We start from the raw sequence: 18,929 nt of genomic DNA on the forward strand, positions 1-18,929 counted from the left end.
TCTTGCTCTATCAATTTAGTTTGCTTCCTGACATCATTTACCATGCTGTATTAACCGTAGTACTTTATCGGTATTTCCAAATTATAAGCCTCTCACCCATAAATATATCTCTATGAAGGATTTATTTAGCGGCTCTGACAATAAAACTGCAATTGATAATATCTGTGGAACTCTATGTGCGACAGAAAGGGCTTTTGCAAAATTCTCACTTTTGTGGATTAGAAAAAAGAATAAACACTTTTTATAGTTTTGCCTTCCCTGTTGAAAGCACTAAAAAGATTTTGGAGAAAACAAATGTCAGGAATTCCAAAAAAAAAAAAAAAAAACCAGAAGAATACTATTTTTTTACTTTAATAGAATATTTGTATTGAAAAGTAGATTTTTCAAGGAAGGGGAGCTATCTTTTAGTTGGCAGCTTTGTGAGTAAGGAAGTATTAGGCTGCATTTATACAGCGCCGAACCATTACTCTGGCTAATTCTGGTTTCAGTAACAATCCCCAAATCATTGTCTGTTTAGATTTAGGAAGCATGGTCTTTTTGGTCCCAGTCCATAAAGAATCCTTGTATATCTCTTGTATGCATTTGTAACAGGACAACTGGGCCTGAAATAATCTCACTTTTGCTAGGAACATGGATGTGAGAAAAAATACAAGTGGGTTGCTTTATTAACAAAAATACAGTATTTTTGATCTGAGACGAATGATGTTGCAATTTGACGTGGAACTACGTTAGTTATCATGTCTAGACTCTGTAAAAGCGCCCTATAGCCTGCCAAAATATCCTCAAGGTGATGCTGTTCCCAATCCTCGCAGCGCATGGGTCAATGCAACATTATCCAGCACCCCAGAAACATAAAAAGCATTGCCAAGTGGCAGACCCTCCCCCCAGCTTTAGCCCTTCGTACCACATCTAGAGAAATGATTTCTAGCACTAGAACATTTCAGTTACATTGTTATTTTAAAGCAGCATATAACTGGCAAAAATCATTCTTACTCATGAAGACAGTTAGGTCCAAGGAGAATATGGTTTGGTCATCCACGTACTGATACCTCTTGGTAAAGAATTCTTGCTCGTTGAAGTCAGCTACAAATGGAGAATAATTAAATATCTAATGGTCAAGAATACACATTTTGAGTATTTGAATGCCCAAATCACTTTCATCTTAATATATGTTTCTACTACTTACAAAAGGAGAGAGACAGAGAGATGGATAGGGTTTTTGTTGTTTTTTGTTTTGTTTTGTTTTTTCAAAGTAAATGCATCACTCTGAAATTGTGGGGATTCTAGGGAAAAGTCATGTATTAGTTGTCACGAAAATCTAGCTCGCTGAACTGTGTTTTGCATCCATGGAGTTGCTCATGCTGATTCCACTGTTTGACACATCTTTCCCACCTTCTTGCACCTGGCTGACATTTTCTTCATTTCTCAAGATTCACCTATGGGGTCCACATCACGATACTCATGATACTTACATTATATTAAAATTATTGGTTGTGTGGCCAGGTCAAGAAGATCTGCAAGATCCTGTGGTCTGGAATGGTGTCTTAAAGTTTCATCCTTTCCGCCCAGGACAGTGCCCACCTGACTTATATAGGTAGTTAAAAATGTATCTTAAAAAGGAGATAAAACAATTTAACCCAAAAGGTATTATGTATTTCACCGAAAGGGCAACTGCTTCAGACAAAGCTGTTTACTCCTACAGGTGAAATGATTTTCAGTTATGTCTATGAAAAATGGAGTAATAAGGCAATTGGCATGTAAAACAAAGCAATGGCCAAAGACCTAAGACAAAGTATTTTTTTTGACCTGCCTTGCTTCAGTTGACTTAATACACCAGTTATAACTGATAACTGGCATATTTTCTTTCTTTGAAAGTATAGACATAAAGATACTCAAATTTCTCAATGCAAAGCAATTCTTTGTAAATTCTCCCAGGAATTTTCTTTCCATTATTGAACATAATTCGATGTTTAGCAATTCTTAGAATCAAGTGGATTTGTGTCAACAACACAATGTTATGTTGAATTCCTTAAATATTGAAAAATATACAAGCTAATATCCAACCATGCATTTGCTGAAAGAATATTTTCTAAGGAATAAATTTACCGTAATGTTTCATTTTAAGATACTTGTCTAACAAACAAATGATCTCCAAACCAAATGACCACATGCTCATTTATGAAACAAAAAAAAGTTATTGTGACTTTAATCTAACTTTATCTTTTTTTTCTTTTTTTGCAGGATTCTCTTTTTCTTCCATCTCTGGGTCTGCTCCCTATTTTCCTCCTTTATGATTGACAGTCAACCTTCTTGCCCTTAGTGGGGCTCAGTGGCAACGTGGAGTCCAAAGCAAAGGTCAAGCCACACGGGTTATTGAGACAGGCACATGCTTCATGAAATTCCAGGTGAATCTGCATAAGCTTTTTTTTAGTCTTTTGACTGGCAACATCATGGGCAGGAAAAACTCTGTTCTGTTTTGAATAAATCAGTCAACCATCCTGTTTGTCATACAGGGCCATATCACAGGCTAGCATTATGGATAGGGTGAGGGCTGGGAGTCAGCTGAAAGTTGGATAAATGTATTTTCCGATGGTAGCAACCCTACCATGCCCCGGTTCAGGGGTGAAGGCGAAATTCCCAGGATGGCAGGCATTTATAACTTCTACTGTGGCTCATGCCCATATATAGACCCACCACCAGCCCAGTGCTTTCCTGACCTCATAAAGAAATAGATGTTACACATAATAAGGAGCTCATCTGGTTTTGGAGACTGGCAGGCAGTGTTTGACTAAAGTTGTTAATGCACGTGGACCTCCCCTCAATTTGTGGTGACTTACTATAAAACACATATAATTTGCACCTCCATTTAAAGAGACTCATTCTTTTTTGAAGGAAAAAACCTCAAAGATGATTTCCCGAGGAACAACAACAAAAGCCTCTGAATGCTTTTCAGAGTTAGTCATTCAAAAACTTACTCTAAATATTCACCCGATGATTTTTAGCCAAAAAAATAAAAAATAAATAGTCTGGGTATACGGAAACAAACTCCACAAATATCCATCCTATTCTTTATTTGACTATAAAATATTTTTGGCTCTTGACAAAAATGCTATTCTGACCAAATACGAATTCATAGATTTAGTTTGTTCTAATTTTATGTTGTTGGAGGACATTTTTGAAAAGTTCTTTAATTCAAAGAGGAAATTTCAAAACTCCATCTTAAAGAAGAACCCGACATGACTAAAGAGAAAACTAGTATGGAAAAAAAATACTTTTGCCTAGAAATGTAAATCGATCGACTGGCACTTGCCCCCTGTATGTGTTCCCCGGAGCCTTCCTCCCAGGCCACTCCTCTGACAGAAAGGGGCCTGGACCGCAGGGCTAGCCTGGCCTTCCTGACGCAACCAGCCTCCGTCATGGAAAAGGAATACCCATGACCAAATACAGCCACGGAAGCAGTTTGTGGCCGCATTCGTAATTATGTAATATTATGACAATGGGACCGTGAGGGCCCTTAGCTAGCTCTCAATAGTTCTGCTTGCTACTGAGGACCTTGCAGGGGCCTAGATCCTCATTTCTTAAGGTCTATTTTTTCTTTCTAATATACTTAAACTATAAAGTCTTCTCAGTACAGTACATTTATGGTTGTCCCTAGCAACTGAGTAGTAAATTTAGCCTACTAATAAATTTTCTGCATTTTGCCTTAATAATAGCAGTTAACATTGACTGAAGGTTTATTTGTGCCAGGAGTGGTTCTAGGTTCTTTGAGTCTATTAGTTTATTTAGCTCTCATTTAAATAATTAATTCCATGAGTCAGATGCTCTTGATTATCTCCATGTAACAGATGGGGAAACCCAGGTAAAGTGTTCTGTGCCTCTCCAGGTCATGCTTTGAGCCACTCTGCTGTGTTGCCTTATAGTTTAGATTTTTAAACCTGAAATTATTCCGTTCATAAAACGGAAGGTCGTATGAAGTGATTTTAATAGCTTAATTCTATTTTAAATAAAACTTTTTATGACACTCTCCATGTGCCAAGCCTGTCATAAATGCTCTACGCAGATAGTAATTCATTGAATCTTTGGTTAGGTCCTGAGATGTAGGGAGCATTATTACGCCCATTGTATAGAAAAGGAAATTGAGACACAGAGAGGCTAAAGCCCATTGTCACCCAGCTAGTTAGTACAGGGTAGGAATATGGGGCGGTGGGGGAGGAGGGATGCATATACCAACTGTTGCAATTATTTTAGCTTTCTAGTCCTGCCACTGCTATTTGCCTTTGAACAAATTGTCCCATCTTTCTCATTCTTAGCAACCCCATTTATAAATTAAGGGGGGGATTCCAGGATTCAAATGGCCCTATTGTTCTGGGTACAACAAACCCTGCCAAGTCATGTAGAGAAAAACCTTGTTATTCCAGCCCGAAGACTTAAACAGATTCCAGCTTTTAAACTAGCCGTGCCTCCTAACACTTCTCTGCAAGTCTCTAAGAACGGATTTTGGGAAAGGATCTAGCAGGAAGCTAAGAAGATAGAAACTATTCTGATGGTCTCCAGAAATGCCAATTTTGGTTCTGCATCTGCCAGCAGGTCCAGATAATCCTCAAAACCCTGTATAAATCCTGACCCACTATGCATGATAATGGAGAAGAGAAACTAGGGAAATCAGAACTTTGGGGGAAGTATGATAAAACAATAGAGACCAATGAAATTCAACACTACCTGGAGGTATCATTACACTCGTTTGTCACTCTTACTAGTGGAAACTCACTTTTGCTATATAGAAGAGCCAAATAAATTAATCCACAGCTTTAAAGTGAGTTAATAGCTTAATGCAGATCCAATGTGGAAATAAATTAGGTCCTTTTAAATTGATTACAGAACGTCACACGAAATGGTAGATTACAAAGTATACTCACTTTGCAGTTGTATGTACAAATATAATTATATCCAGGACAAAACAAATACCCTCAAATGAAGTAAAGCTTCTAGAGCCGAAGGCAATCAGAGAATATATCATCCACCAGAGGCCCAGAGGGATTAAGTGATTTACCTAAGGTTATGCAGATAGTAAGTGGATATTCCAGGTTTTAGCCAGGCTTTCTTGAGCTCAGATTGAAGGAAGGGTTATTCTACTGCGTACATGCAGACAACTTATAATAATAATAATAATAATAATAATAATAATAATAATAATAACAATTACAATAATGATTTACTGAGTACACTGAGCCAGGGACTCTGCTCCCCTCTGTACATATAACCCCTTGCCCACCTGCTCATCTCTCTATGAGGTCTGTCTACTTATGCCCATTTTATAGATTGAACGACTGAGACAGCATTTGTGACTGTTCAAAGTTCCACAGCCAGCAAATGCTGAGAGCTGTGGGTCTAATCTCACTCCTGAATCTGCACTCTTTCCACTGAACCCACTGCTTCACGCATGGGGACAAACATGACCACATCTCTGGCTGGTTTTCCTTTAAAATCAGTATTTGAGCCTCCTATAATGATAGCCTCATGCCCAAATGGTCAAAAGAAAGTAGTACCACTCTCCAGGTTCTCAGCTCTCACATTCAAAGGAAGAGGGCATCAGAAAGGTACATTGTTTACTGTCCTTGAAGAGTAACTAATTGACTTTTAATAAAACCAAGTGTAAACAATCTGCCAAATTATTAAAACATTACCTTTTTAGCCTATGTAGGCCATGGATTCAAGATCATGAACTTAAAATCAAAACCAAATAAGTCAAATCCAAAAGGATGAAAAGGTGCCATTAAGCCTGGTACTCTGTAAATTAATACTTTGAGGTAAACTAGGAAGTATTATAGAAAATTACTATTTATTTAATGTTTCATTCTATTTGAAAGAGAAACTCCCAAATGTTCAATACTACCCTATATTTAAAAGTTAAAAATATACTGGAAGTGGATGGAGTCATGATAGCACTGAGCACTTTGGGGGAGGACAGCGACAGTCATAGTACAGTGTCATAGCAAAATATTTCAGATTTACCAGCGGAACTGTTTAATTTTTAATGTGTATTAGAAGCATTAGTTCCAAGGCAAAATGAAACGATATTATGTTTAACTGTTTGTTTGGAAACTTCTTTTATTAAAAAAGATTTTTAATAACGCTATTTGCAATACAGGTGTGATAATACTCAATAAAGCATTGTGTACTTGATATAGTGATCTTAGGAATGTAACAATCCATCTAGATGATGCCCATCCCCTCCTCCATTAGATACTCTAGTAGCAAAATGTAAATATCCTTTTAAAAAATAAAGAGGCCTTTGAGCTGTTGGAGCAGAGTAGGGCGGGGCAAAGGAAAGTGCTCTTTCCTGACACACTCTGGCTTCTGGCTTTGACTTCATTTAGTAAGGTCGGTTCTCAGAGAACTTCGACAAACCCGTCTATGCTCCACAAAAGCACAGGAGAAGGAAAGCTTGTCAGTCACAAGCAGCTATGGACAAAACCAGCGGCAGGGGACAGGGTTAGGGAAATGAGGGGGAAGAAAAAGTTGGAGTAAAGTGCACAGTTACCGTCAAAAAAATATATTATTTTGATCCTAAGAAAATTAAGAGAATTTTATCTAATGAACTAGATTGCTGACCTTTTAATACATTTGGTTTTCATAGAACATACAATCACCATCGGACATAAAAGACTAGTTTGCTTTTTTTAAAAAAAATTGCTTGGAGTTATCTACAGGAAACTTGTGAACGCAATTCAAGGATAACATTCTGCAGCTCTTTGGGTATTGGACGATTTCCTCGAGTAAGTCCACAAGGAAATAGGGAAATGTTCATTTCACCGATTCAAGTGGGCATTTCCCCAATTCTCTGACTCCTTTCCCCCCTTTCGCTCCTTCTTTTCCTAAATGCCAGTACTTTCCAGTTCTCCATCCTCTACCCCTAGGGCGTGAGACCTGGAAATCATGAAGAGTTTCTCCTTGTTTGTAAACTGCCTCTGCACCGGCTGAGGTGGCTGGGCCTCGGGTGGCCCTTGGCTGGGATCCTCCGGGGGGCTCTGCTGCGCCCCCGGGGCCGTGGCAGCCTCACAGTCTGGACTTTTACTGGCTACTGCTTTCACAACCGACTCCAAAGAGGTGCCAGCCTCCCGCAGGGGGGTGTAGCCCTTATTGCGGCAGGATGGGTCATCCGACTGGGAGCTTGGCGAGTCCGGCCTGGCTGGGGGCGAGTCCTCCAGCCGCAGGGGCGGGGAGGGGCAGGCGACTTTGGCCGGAAGGCTCGAGTCCAGCTCCGCGCTGCGCGGGGAGGGTGGGGGCTCGGGGGACAGCGGCGCCCGGTAGTCCGGGAGCCCGCTGGTGCTGCGGCGCCGCAGGGCCGCGTACCTGCCGGTCCTGGGCAGGCGGCCACCCTGCCCCCTGGCGGTGCGCGCCGCCGCCGCGCCCTCGGGCTCCTCCAGCTCGCTGGGCGCCCTGCGCGAGCCGCCCGGGGCACCGCGGAGGTCGGTCAAGCTCAGGTCGAGCTCGCCCCGCGGGATCTCCCGGGAGCCACGTTCCCCAGGTGGCCTCTGCCAGCCGCAGCTCGCGCCCTCCGCGTCCCCGTTCGCATCCCCGTCGCCATCCCCGTCCCCGTCGCGGTCCCCTTGCAAGGGTAGTAGCGCGAAGGCGCTCAGCGAGGAGCCCACGAGGGAGCTGGCGGTGCTCTGGCGCCCCCAGCTCTCGGGTGGGCTGCAGGGCGCCGGGCTGCTGCTGCTGCTGGCGGCCGCGGTGGCGGCGGCGGCAGCGGCCACAGCGGCGGCGGCAGCGGCGGCGGCCCGGCGACGGCTGGCCACGCCCGAGCGCTCGCGGTAGATGCTGAACACGGCCTCTGCCAGGCTCGGGGGCTCCCGCGGGCAACGCGGGGACGAGGCCAGATCGGGCGGGGACGCGGCGCCCTTGGCCCCGCCGCCGCCCCCGCCCAGCGCGGCGGGGTGGGGCCACGAGCCCCTGGCCAGCATCGCCGCCGCCCCGAAGGCGTCCCCCGCGCTGCCGCCGCAGCTCCCGGGCTTCAGCTCCAGGCCCCGCGACTGCACGTAGCTGAGGAAGCCGTTGAGCGGCGGGGCTCCGGGGGGCGCCGAGGCGGCGGCGGAGGACGAGGAGGCGGCGGCGGCGGCAGCCGCAGCCGCGGCGGCCGCTAGGTCTTTGGCGCGGAGGCTGTGCACGTCGATGACGGTGGAGTAGAGGTCCCGCAGGTTGATGATCTTGGTCTTCTTGTCTCGGTTCTCGTGGAGCACCGCGTTGGCGCAGATGAAGAGGAAGATGCCGATGCCCATGATGAGGGGCCCGAAGACCTTGAGTTTGTCAGAGTGCAGGTATCCGGAGAAGATGCGGAAGAAGAAACCCACAGACGTGGAAGAGGAGGAATGGCCGGTGGACCGCGCTGGTGGAGTGCTTCGGGGCGCGCCCACCAAACTAGAGTTGACACCCCCCGGAGTCCCCAGGTGGCTCCTGGACCGGTTTTTGCTGCCACTGCCGCTGCTATTGGCCGTGGTCGGGATGCGGTGGCCGCTGCCTGCGGGCGACAGCTGCTTACCCCCTTCCCTGTTGGTCCCGTTGGCCTTGGGCCAGTAGCCCACCACTGCCATGGCTATGCCCACCAGCAACACCAGGATCCCGCAGAGGGCAATGAGCCCCGAGATGGAGCACAGCTTTAGTTTGCCTTTCACCACCACCACATCGTTCTTGCGCCTTTTCTTGGCTTTCCGCTTGCGCTTAGGGACCTGGGCTGGGGGGCGGAGGGGATCCTGCTTTCTGGCGGAAATCCTTAGGAGGCCACCGGTGGCGATCATGGTGAGCCGGTGCCGTGCGGGGCTAGTCTCTGTGGCAGAGGCTTGTGTAGTGGGGGCGCCAGCTGCCCACTAGCTGCTCCGCCACCTCTTCCTGCTGCAAAGCAGAGGAAGACAGTCAGAGGGTACAGGCTTGGCTGCAGCAACATCCCACGCTCCGCAAACGTCCAGCTCCCAAGTCCCACCACATGTGTACCCCCCCACCCCAGGGCTACCCACTAAGCGAGGTGCTGGTTGTAGAGACCAGGGGGTGGGGTAGATGGATTAGGGCCGAGAAACGCTGTTGCAATCATTGATAGGAGGTGATAAAACAATTTGAGAGAACGCCTTCTTCCCCCCCCACCCCCATCCCACCACACTCTCTGTAGGTGATATTCCAGCATTGCTCATTTCAAACCCTCCCAGCTGGCAGCTGAAGGAGTGCTGACCATTAGTAGAAACCAAATGTGGGGACTCAAAGTGGTGGTTGAGGACTTTCCTGGCAAAAGCCTTTCCTTTTGTCTCAAGAGAATCGGAAGACTGCCCAAGGGAGCTGTACAGGAGGTTCAAGTCTCTAAGAAGAGGAATTTGTCAGTGTTTAGCCCAAAGTCACTAAAACAGTCACAAAAGTTACTATTTTATAAAGACACAAGCAATTTTCATTAGTGGATGAAAATTAAAGGTCACATACTGGCCGGCAGACGACTTCTGTACCGCAGATAGTTAATAGAGAGTTCATTTCGGGGAGAGCACCAGAACTAAGTCAGTCCTCTGACAATAAATCCCTTCACAAAGTTGTCTCCCACCTATTACTCTTCCTACAGCTAAAGGCAAGCAGTATTTTTCCTCCTTTCTTTTTTGCAACATCTGGACAGCTTCTTGGGGTGGAATATTTAGTTTTAGGTAACAGGTTATGTAACTGAGCTCTTCCTTCTGGCCTCCTCTCCTCCCTCAGAGGAACTCCCTTAAAGGTATCATGTGCTAAATCTCATCAGGGACTTTGAGAAGTCCCCTAGAATCCCTAAGAGAAAGATCTTTTTTTTTTTTCTCCTGTGGGAAAATTACAATCTTAAAAAGAAAACAACAACAACAACAACAACAACAAACCAGCCACTCTGCCATTATAGCCTTCTGACCCCTTATTAATGTGCCAACAGCACTCTTCAGAATCCTAATATTCAAATGAGAAGGCAATTAACTAGGTATTGCAGTCTACATAATAATGATGATTTGTAGACTGACATCTCCCCCAAGTGAGAGGTTGTTTTCTTCATCTTTCTCTCATGAGGTCATTTTTAGGAAGGGAGGGTGGCAAAAATCAATGCACTATCCTATAGGAAGTTTAGTCATTTATAATAAAGCCTGGTAGGTAAATGCACAGATGTGTCTTTGCGGATATCTGTGAGCTTGTAAAAATGTCAATCCTGCTGGATCCCCAGAGTAAAACATTTTCTGTTCCATTGGTTGTGTTCCCTCCTATAATAGAGATGCTAAAATTAAGGGCATTGTATGAATTTGAAAGGCTCAGATATCACTCACAAGCCTTTTGGTATTTTATCCTTTATGAAATAATTCATGTTTTAGAATAAATTACCCTTTGAAAATGTGGGATTACTTAGGAAGAATTTTGCTTTTAATTGGCGCCTGGGTAAAGAGCTTTGGCCCTTGATCCCCTCCCTCCATTATATCAATATAGGCAGAATCTTTTCTCCACTGGTGGAAAAGCAAACAGTAATCAGCTCTTTACAATGTTTGCAAATCAATGTCTCCTTGGAACTTGGTTGGTTTTCAGTAAAGAGAAATACTAGGTAGGTTAGAGAGGGGTTAGTAGGGAGAATATATCTATAAGCCTTTAAAATTGTGTTTTAAGAAGAGGCTGCACCAGTAAAGTACAAACAGATTGTAAAAAAAAAAAAAAAAAAAAAAAAAGAGTAGCTACTGTTCATCTGTCACCCCCCAAAATAAGCACATTTATTGTGTAGTTGTAACATAGAGACTGCTGTTTTAAGTGATCCCTAGACTGTAGCATCTTAAATGCAATAATCCGGAGATCTGCAGTTATTTTAAGGATTTCCGAGCCAGACATTTTAGAAACAAACCTAGACTCAGTTGGCAGGGTGGCTCTGCCCAAAGAGAGCAGGGCTAACATTTTGTTGGGCATTGGTAAGGAGCGCCAGGATGCTAAGCATCTTTGGGAAAGAAGGTACCCACATGTATTTCTCCTCAGTAAGGCAGCTTTGGCTCTGGGTAGACAGAATGTAAGGAAAATTGGAATGGATTTCAACAATCGTTTACAGATCTTTAAAATTAGTTTAATAGCTAGTAATTAACTCCCTAGTTTATTATTCCTTCAGCTCCCTTGAAGGCTGAACTCCTTTATAATGTATTGCCATCTGACGTGAAATACTGACAAAAGTCAGGTGGCAAGGAAGACCCACGTTTGAGGCTTTTCTTCATACATAATGAAGGGAAACAAACTTAGCAGTCGAGGTTGGCTGCCCTCGCAATTTACTGCCTGATGCTGGTCTTTCCGTGGTTAAGGAATGGAGGATGGGGGAAGCAAAGGAGGGATGTCTAAAAATACAACTGCTTCCAAGAGAGACATTCAAGTTCTCGGCTCATGATGGATTAAGCCCCACTCGGCGTCTGAGGCTCCCAGCCCACAGGCGGGGAGCGCCCTGCCCTGCCCGGGACTCAGTCCCGGTCCTCGACCCCCCACTCCCTAATTGGCAGGAGAGCAGACCCCTTGCCCCGCTATTTGGTCGCTTATTTATGCTGGAGTCACATGAGTGCAGCAGCTGGGAGTCCGCCTCTGGAAAGAGCACAGGCAGGAACGAAGTGAGGGCAATCCTGAGCTCGCTTTTTCTGGGCAGCGCATCCCGTGCAGCCCGCCGAGGTCCCCGACCAGCAGCCCGAGGGACCCGGGCTCGGGGCCGCGGGGGTGGGGAGGGGCAGCTCGGGGGCCGGGGACTCACAGAATTGCTCAAAATGGCAGCACTAAAAGCAAACAATATCGCTCACTTACCCGGGAAGGCTGGGGCAGCTCCGGGCCGGCAAACGGGCGCTCCGGCGACACAAAGGAACCATGGAGAAACTTTTTCAGCCCGAGCCGACGGCGGGGCGCAGGGACAGCGCCTCGGGGCCCACCAGCCGAGCGCCGCTCAGCAGCCCAGCGGGGGCGAGCGCCCGCCCCAGGTTCGCAGCCCCCCCCGCTGCTGTGGCGGGAGCCATTTCCAAGAGTTTCCAAGAAGTGTCAGGTCCTCCGCAGCCCGCATCCTGCCTCGGAGCCGTCCTCCCCGCCGCCGCTCCTCCTGCGCCTCCCCGCGAGCCGTGCCGCGGCGCTCCCGGGCCGGCCCCAGCGCCTCTTTTGTGTGGCTGCGGCGCGCCGGGCTCCGCCGGGTGGAGTTGAGCCCGCGGCGGCGGCGGCTGGCGCGGCTCGGGGCGGCCGGACTCGCGGCTGTTGCTAAGAGACCGGAGCCATGACACAGGGAAATTGCGGCAGGATGGCAGTCGGTACCCGGCCCGACTCTGCTGCTCGGGGGCGCACCCGCCCCCCGCCCCGCCCCCCGCCTCCTCCCCGGCGCTGCCCGCCCCCCCTCAGCGCCGGCCTCCCTGCGCTCCCCCCACTTCCTCCGCAGCCCGCTGCCGGTGCCTTCGGGGGAACCGCTTCCCGGAGGACCAGGAGGCGCGAGGGGAGGGGGGAGTGTGTGGTGGGGGGTGCGGCGAGGGGCGCGAGGTGCAGGGCTAGCGGCGGAGGACGCGGGCGGGCAGCGCTGGCGGGCGCGCGGCACCTCGGCCTCGGCCTCCCCCGCCCCCGGGGCGCCCCGGGACCGCCGCCCGCCTTGGCTGGGAGCTTTGTTCTTCTCCCTCCAACTACCTGTCTGAGCAGCGGGCCGGAGGGCGCCCAAAGGAAGGGCCGTCACTCCCGGAGGGTCTCCCCGTCAGCGTCCCGAGGGGCGCCCTGGGGTGCGAGAGGGGGCAGTGCCCGCGTCTCCCGCCCTCCCGCCCTCCTTTCCTCCCTCTTCCCTCTCCTCTTTTGTTGCCTCTACTCTCGGACACCACACAGCCTGGGCTGTTTCTCCCCCTCCCACTTGGGAGTTTGCGGTGTGGACGCACAGCGCGAGCACAGTAAGTTGTCCCCCAGCGAACTGGGGCGGGCGGAGTGCAGCTGTCCCCGCCGCGCTGGGTGCACCGCGGGCCCCGGGGCAGCCAGCGTCTGATGCCCTCGCGCTCCGGCCGAGCCGGGCTTTGTGACCGGCCTCCTCGGGACCGCGGCGTCTCCCCGGCACGCGGGGCAACTGGGGCTCAGCGGAGATTAGAATCAGCTCCGGGGCGCTTCCTTGGGCAGCCCCTCCTGCTCCCACTCCGTGCGGTAATCAGCAAGCATTAAAAGGAAAAGTAATAATTCTCCAGGAATCAGGGTTAGGATCAAAGGGGGGGGGGCGGTAGGGAGGATGTCCAAACTCCCTACGTCATTTTAAAAATGCGAGAGGGAGAGAGAGATCCTGTTTCCTAGCTCATCCCTGTCCTCTCAACTGTAAAGTAAAAATGACAGGGAAAAGAGAATTTCAAAGTGGAATTTCCCCACGGAGTATTGAGAAAGTAAGAAAGATTTTAATTATCTATGGGAGTGAGGCAGCCAGGATTCAGGAAGAAAGCAAGAGGAGAGCAGACGAAACAAGGGCTGTCTGAACTTTGGGGTGCAGACAGAAATCCTATGGTGGTGGTGTGGAGTGGGTGTTGTCTGTGCTGAGTTTTGCTGTTTAAGGATCCACAGAACCCACACAGGAGGGCTTTGCTGGCCACAGTTCCAGTTACAAGATTGTCCCTCTGTAACACACACATCCTTCACTTGGGTTTTAAGCTCAAGCATACACTTTTCAAAAAGAACAATGAGGACACAAACATTTACAGATGCAGTGATATAAATGTGGGCCGGAGGGAGATGGTGGGGAGGGGGGAGGGGATGAAGGAGAAATGTTTCCTAAAAGGAAACCCTGCACCTGCCTGTTTGCAAGGTGACCCCTGTCACCCTTTTCAAGCAAATAGTGAATCTGCATGATGATCCGGGTGTTTGGAATCCACCTCTTCCCACCTCTCTATTCCTGCTCAGATTATGAATGCTAGAAAACAAGCCATATAAAGGGAAAGTTTTAAATTCCACATTGGATTGTTTCCTTTTAGAGAAATCACTGCAAAGGAGAAACAACTAGGTCTAGTTGTCATCTGTAAAGAGTTTTTGGCTCCAAGCTTCAAGATTTCTTGAATTTCAGTAATCTGGGGTTTTGTACAGAGAACAGATCTGAGATCTCATCTCATTACCCAGCTGGCTGCCAGGGGCCATGGGTGGCACCTCGTCTCCTTTGTGGGCCTGTTTGCTGATCTGTATAAAGAGAATAATATCGCAGAACTTCATTAGGATTTTAGAGGGATTAAGTCATTAACAGTTTCCAATTTCTGCATAAATTATAGTTATCGTTTGCACATTTAAACTCACTTGAGGGATCTGCAGAAGAAAAGAATCCTTTTCTAGACAAACAGGCCTTGGACATAGCTAGTTTTTTTTTTTTTTTTATGTTGACGACTACAATAAGATTTATGGTTTATTACTTAGAGGCTTCCTTCCAAACTGAGCTCTTTGGAACTCTGAACTGTTCTATTTAACCTGAGTGTTACCACTTTCAGTAATTTTCTTTGTTTTTAGCTCAGGGTATCAGAGGAAATCAGACAGATCCCATCTGCTTCCAGCGGAGTCCTTTATCCTCTCTGTAATAATATAGTATCAACATACATTCCTAGGGGTTTCTGAGTTACTATTGTATTTGGCCCCCCTGGAGTTATTTTCCTTCTGATTTCATCAGCCACTTCAGTTGGGATGATTTCTGGGATTGTGGGATACCCCCTGGCACCCTGCTAAGGACTAAAAGGCTAAGACTACCTAATCGTGATCGCTCATTTCAGTGTCTCAACTCGGAGCTCAGGACAGCATGTGGAACATGTTGTAGCAGAGAGCAATGAAAGCCTTGGGGAAAAAAAAGAAGAGGAAAAAGATGAGCTTCATTTAGTTGGATTAAACTGTGACCTGAAACCTTTCATTTGCTCTTTCTTAAAAACAATCCTTATGTAATTTTTTTCAGTTTCATAATTTATTCACAACCCCTTTGCTTCCCCTGATCATTTCATCAACCTGGCCTGGCTCCCTGGCCCGGGCTCCCAGTGCTGCCCAGGGGCAGCCGGTGGTCAGCCATGGGTCCACCCAGGCCCCTCTCAGTCTCCAGAAGCCTGCAGGGGGAAAGGGTTGGCTTATCTCAACAGCTCAACGCCAAGCTCAACGCCAACCTCTCCGCAAGTGCCACTGTCACAGTTTGCTTGGGCCACGGAAACAGAGGTAGTTTAGTTTAGTGGGTTCTGGAACAACTTTGTATCCTCCACTAACTAACTACTTCATTTAAGTAAGTAAATGACTTAATCTTGCCTGCCTCAGTTTCCTCAGCTGTAATGGGGCAATGACACTAATCCCTACCTCATGGCATTCTTGGGAGAATAAACAAATAAAGTTCCTGCAAATTAATGCCTAGACCGTGGTAAACACTCACTAAGTTTAGCTTTCAACCTTGTTAGTCCCGAGGTCCTCTCCCAGCTTGTTTTCCTCACTCTCCCATTCTATTCCTATTCCCCAGGACCTACTTGGGACTGTATCTTCATTTAATCTCCCTGGAATGGGGTTTTGGAATCAGCTTCTGTGATGGAACTATGTTTCCTGTCCGTGTGGCAGAGGCCCAGTGCCACTCACCAAAGCCCGCTGTCCAGGAGGATGAAAACGCTCTCTCCATTGCTGGTTTCCTCACTGTGTGGCTAGCCGGGGCCCTTTAATTTCACCTTGCTGGAGAATCCAGCTATCAAACTCCTGTCAGTCTACAGTCAAATTCGAAGTCTGTGAAAACACAACCAAGAGAACATTCTTCAGCCTGAAGGTTTGAGGCTATCACAGAAAGGACTCTCAAGCCATTTTCTGGCATCTCGACAACAGAAGAAGGAACCTGTTATCCCAAGGTTGAACACAGGACATAAAATTCCTCCTCTTTCCTCAAGCTTCCACCCTGCTAGGAAGAAGCAACAGGACAGGAAAAAGCATGACCAAAAACAGCCACAAACTAGGCAATAGATTTCGCAAATAAAAATATTGCATGGGACATAAACCTAAAGACAATTTGTTGTAGATCTGAAATTCAGATTTAACTGGGCTTTTATCTGCAACTCCAACACAACATCCCTTAGTAGCCTCACAGATGGCTTCATGGCACATGTAAAGGATGAAAGAGCCTGAAAGAAAATGTGAACTGCAACCATACGTTATAGCCTCATTAGATTTCTTCTGGAACAGGAGAGGCAGAAAAACATTGAGCAGAGTGTGGATGGAGCAGAAGCACTTGGAAGTGCAAGGACAGCATTTCCACAGCCAGGCAGGCTTGGCCTTGGGTTTTCTCACAGTTGAAGGTTCCATGGTTCCTGTTTCTAGCCCTTGCCCATGGATCCCCATCCTGCTGGAGGGACGGGCACTTGCCGTGCCTCCACTCCCTCGATACCCACAGGGGAACCTCTGAGACACAGCACTCAGCAGCACTTCCAAGAACTTCGGTTTCGAAACAGGGTTAACTCACGCTAGCGTCAAGGTCACGATCAAACCCGTTTCTTGTGTTTCTGAAAGGTGTCAAAGAGTTCAAGCCCAAAGGCTTTCACTACAGAGGAAAGGAAATGATGAAAAGTTTACAGAGCATTTCTTAGAACCCATCGGATGGAGGACTCTCCCTCTATCCCGGGTAGATGGCATGTGGCAAGAGTAGCCTGCAATCTGCCTTCAGCCTCGATCATTCTTAACATTACAAATCACCAGGCTCTCGATTGGAGACCAACTCGGGTTGTTTTCTCTAACAAGTGGGTTCATTTTTGTCCATTCCATTTTCCCCTACAGCCTGCATTTCCTACCATTTCCCAGGTACACTATCAAAGCTAGAGTGTGTGTCTTATAAAATAATTGAGGTCTCGGATGAGAAACTGGGGTGTGTTGGCGGGACTGAGAGCAGATCAAAGCCGAGCCAGGAAAGGGCTTGGCAGACGGGGCTCCATCCATGGAAGGGCCGAGGACAGCCGACGGCTGAATTTGCCCTACGTTCCCCAAAGGATCCTAAATGTCCACTCTCAGGTTGTTCCTGTTATTTCTTATCACCCACAAGCACTGTGGAGAGACGGACTTGTCCTACTGAGAACTAATGGGAGCTCACATGTCTGCTCTCCTTTCAGAATTAATTGTGATGTGAGCTGCTGCAAGTACCCAGCAGGAAAGAAGAAACACAGACAAGGAAGTGGTTTTCAAAAATGAAGAAACGTTACAGTCCAAGATCAGTGCTCGGGTGACAGGTCTCTGATTGACCCACAAAGCATTTTCTGAAGCACCTCTTGTGTGCCCAGCTCTTGGATTCCTGTGTTTATTCACTTAGCAGGTATTTCTTGAGCACCTGCTATGGCTAGTTACCATTCTAGGCACAGGGGAGAGAGTGGGGAACAGTGTGAGCAAAGCCCCTCTCTCTTAGAGGGCGGTGGGCAGAAAATGAGCAAGTGAACAAGCAAGGGAGACGATTTCAAAACTTGGTGAGTGTTACAAAGAAAATAGAAGCGGGTGCTGCGACTGGTTACAGAGAGCTGAAAGAGTCGTTTAGACTGGATATTCAGGGAAGGCCACCATGGAATGACATGTGCACTGAGGACGGGAGGGTGAAAAAAATCTGACCGTTTGAAAGTAAGGGACGTGGCCTTCCTAGTCTATAATTCAGTTACATTTCATCCAAAAATCACCAGTGAGCAACGCCAGGCAAGAGAGTAAGTCTCTGATGCTAGAGGACTTTAGAAGAAAATGATCACTGGGGAGAAAAAAAAAAACAAAACGAGTTAAGGAATACTTCATGGATATGGATCCCACCTTGGACCTGAAAGAAATTTGGATTAAGTGGCTATGTGGAGAGAAGGCATGGAGTTGGGCAGGTGAGCAGTCATGGACACGACCTCTCTGGGAGCAGGGCCCGAGAATGCCATCGCAGAGCTGCGAAGATGCTTCAACAGGAAGGAGCCCTCAGGTACTCTGGGCGCTTGCTCCGCAGTGTGGTCGTGGACCAGCAGCATCAGCATCACCTGGAAGCTTGCTAGAAATGCAACATCTGGGGCTCCATCCCAAACCTGCTGAATCAGAATCTGCATTTTACCCAGACGCCCAGGTGATCGGTGTGCACAGCAAACTTTGAGAAGCCCTGCACTGGTCCACACCTCCCACCTTAGGGATGAGGGGTCCGAATTTACCTGATGCCCATCTTTGCATGCAGGTGTGCATGCACATGTGACCCAGAGAGAATTCTGCTTTTACCTGTTAGTTTCAGTAATGAATCCAGAGGGGTATAACATCTGTGGCCAAATACGCATTTCTTACAAGGCAGCCAGCCTGGTTTTTAGCTCAAAAAGAAGAGGCAAGTTAAAACCTGGTCAGTTTGCAGGTTTATACCTGTATCGAAAAAACCAGTTTGGTGGATTTGAGTCCTGAACCCAGCTTTCTAAAAGTTCCAGTTACTCCGTTCTCGGATTACCCTTTGGATTAAGACTACTTTTTTTTTTTTTTTAAGATTTTATTTATTTATTCAACGGGATAGAGACAGCCAGCGAGAGAGGGAACACAAGCAGGGGGAGTGGGAGAGGAAGAAGCAGGCTCATAGCAGAAGAGCCTGATGTGGGGCTCGATCCCATAACGCTGGGATCACACCCTGAGCCGAAGGCAGACGCTTAACCGCTGTGCCACCCAGGCGCCCCTGGATTAAGACCACTTTTACTCCAGTACCTTGGCCCCTTCTAGCCACGTGATACTGAGCAAATTACATAAGCATCTGGATGTAGTTGTGTTGTCTATAAAGGGTGATGTATAACTCTTCCCTTTCAAGGTAGTTGTGAGGAAGAAATGAGATCCTCTGTGGTAATCTGGAGGAGAGTTGTGGGGAAGAGCTGCCCTGGTCCCCCATTGCCTCTGCCACCCCAAAAAGTCCCCCTAAAGGAACATGCAGGAGCAAAAACTGAGTACTTGCTATGTCAGTGTTCCCCATCACACCGTATCACCGTCCC

The 18,929-nt window shown here is 47.5% G+C and overlaps 1 protein-coding gene and 1 long non-coding RNA gene across 2 annotated transcripts in view; one reads left to right on the forward strand and one right to left on the reverse strand.

Moving 5' to 3' along the window:
* Positions 1-313: 313 nt before the first annotated feature.
* TMEM200C (transmembrane protein 200C) lies at positions 314-12,498 on the reverse strand. The gene is made up of 2 exons (XM_045781800.2): positions 11,797-12,498; positions 314-8,889 (listed from the first exon to the last, which is right to left on the reverse strand). Exon 2 carries the CDS (start codon positions 8,793-8,795, stop codon positions 6,876-6,878), a length of 1,920 nt encoding a protein of 639 aa, XP_045637756.2. The 5' UTR covers positions 8,796-8,889; positions 11,797-12,498; the 3' UTR covers positions 314-6,875.
* LOC123781986 (uncharacterized) overlaps positions 12,489-18,929 on the forward strand; it is a 69,673-nt gene continuing 63,232 nt past the window's right edge. Inside the window, exon 1 of the long non-coding RNA XR_015727792.1 lies at positions 12,489-12,899. This is a non-coding gene — a long non-coding RNA (uncharacterized LOC123781986). The remainder of the gene's footprint in view (positions 12,900-18,929) is intronic.

Source organism: Ursus americanus, chromosome 19 (genome assembly GCF_024610735.1).
Source record: "Ursus americanus isolate L20-20 chromosome 19, mUrsAme1.1.p, whole genome shotgun sequence".
Classification (NCBI taxonomy): domain Eukaryota; kingdom Metazoa; phylum Chordata; class Mammalia; order Carnivora; family Ursidae; genus Ursus; species Ursus americanus.

Bases quoted from the DNA above. Each gene is read 5' to 3' on its own strand.
- TMEM200C (XM_045781800.2), bottom strand. From the start codon at position 8,795: ATGATCGCCACCGGTGGCCTCCTAAGGATTTCCGCCAGAAAGCAGGAT.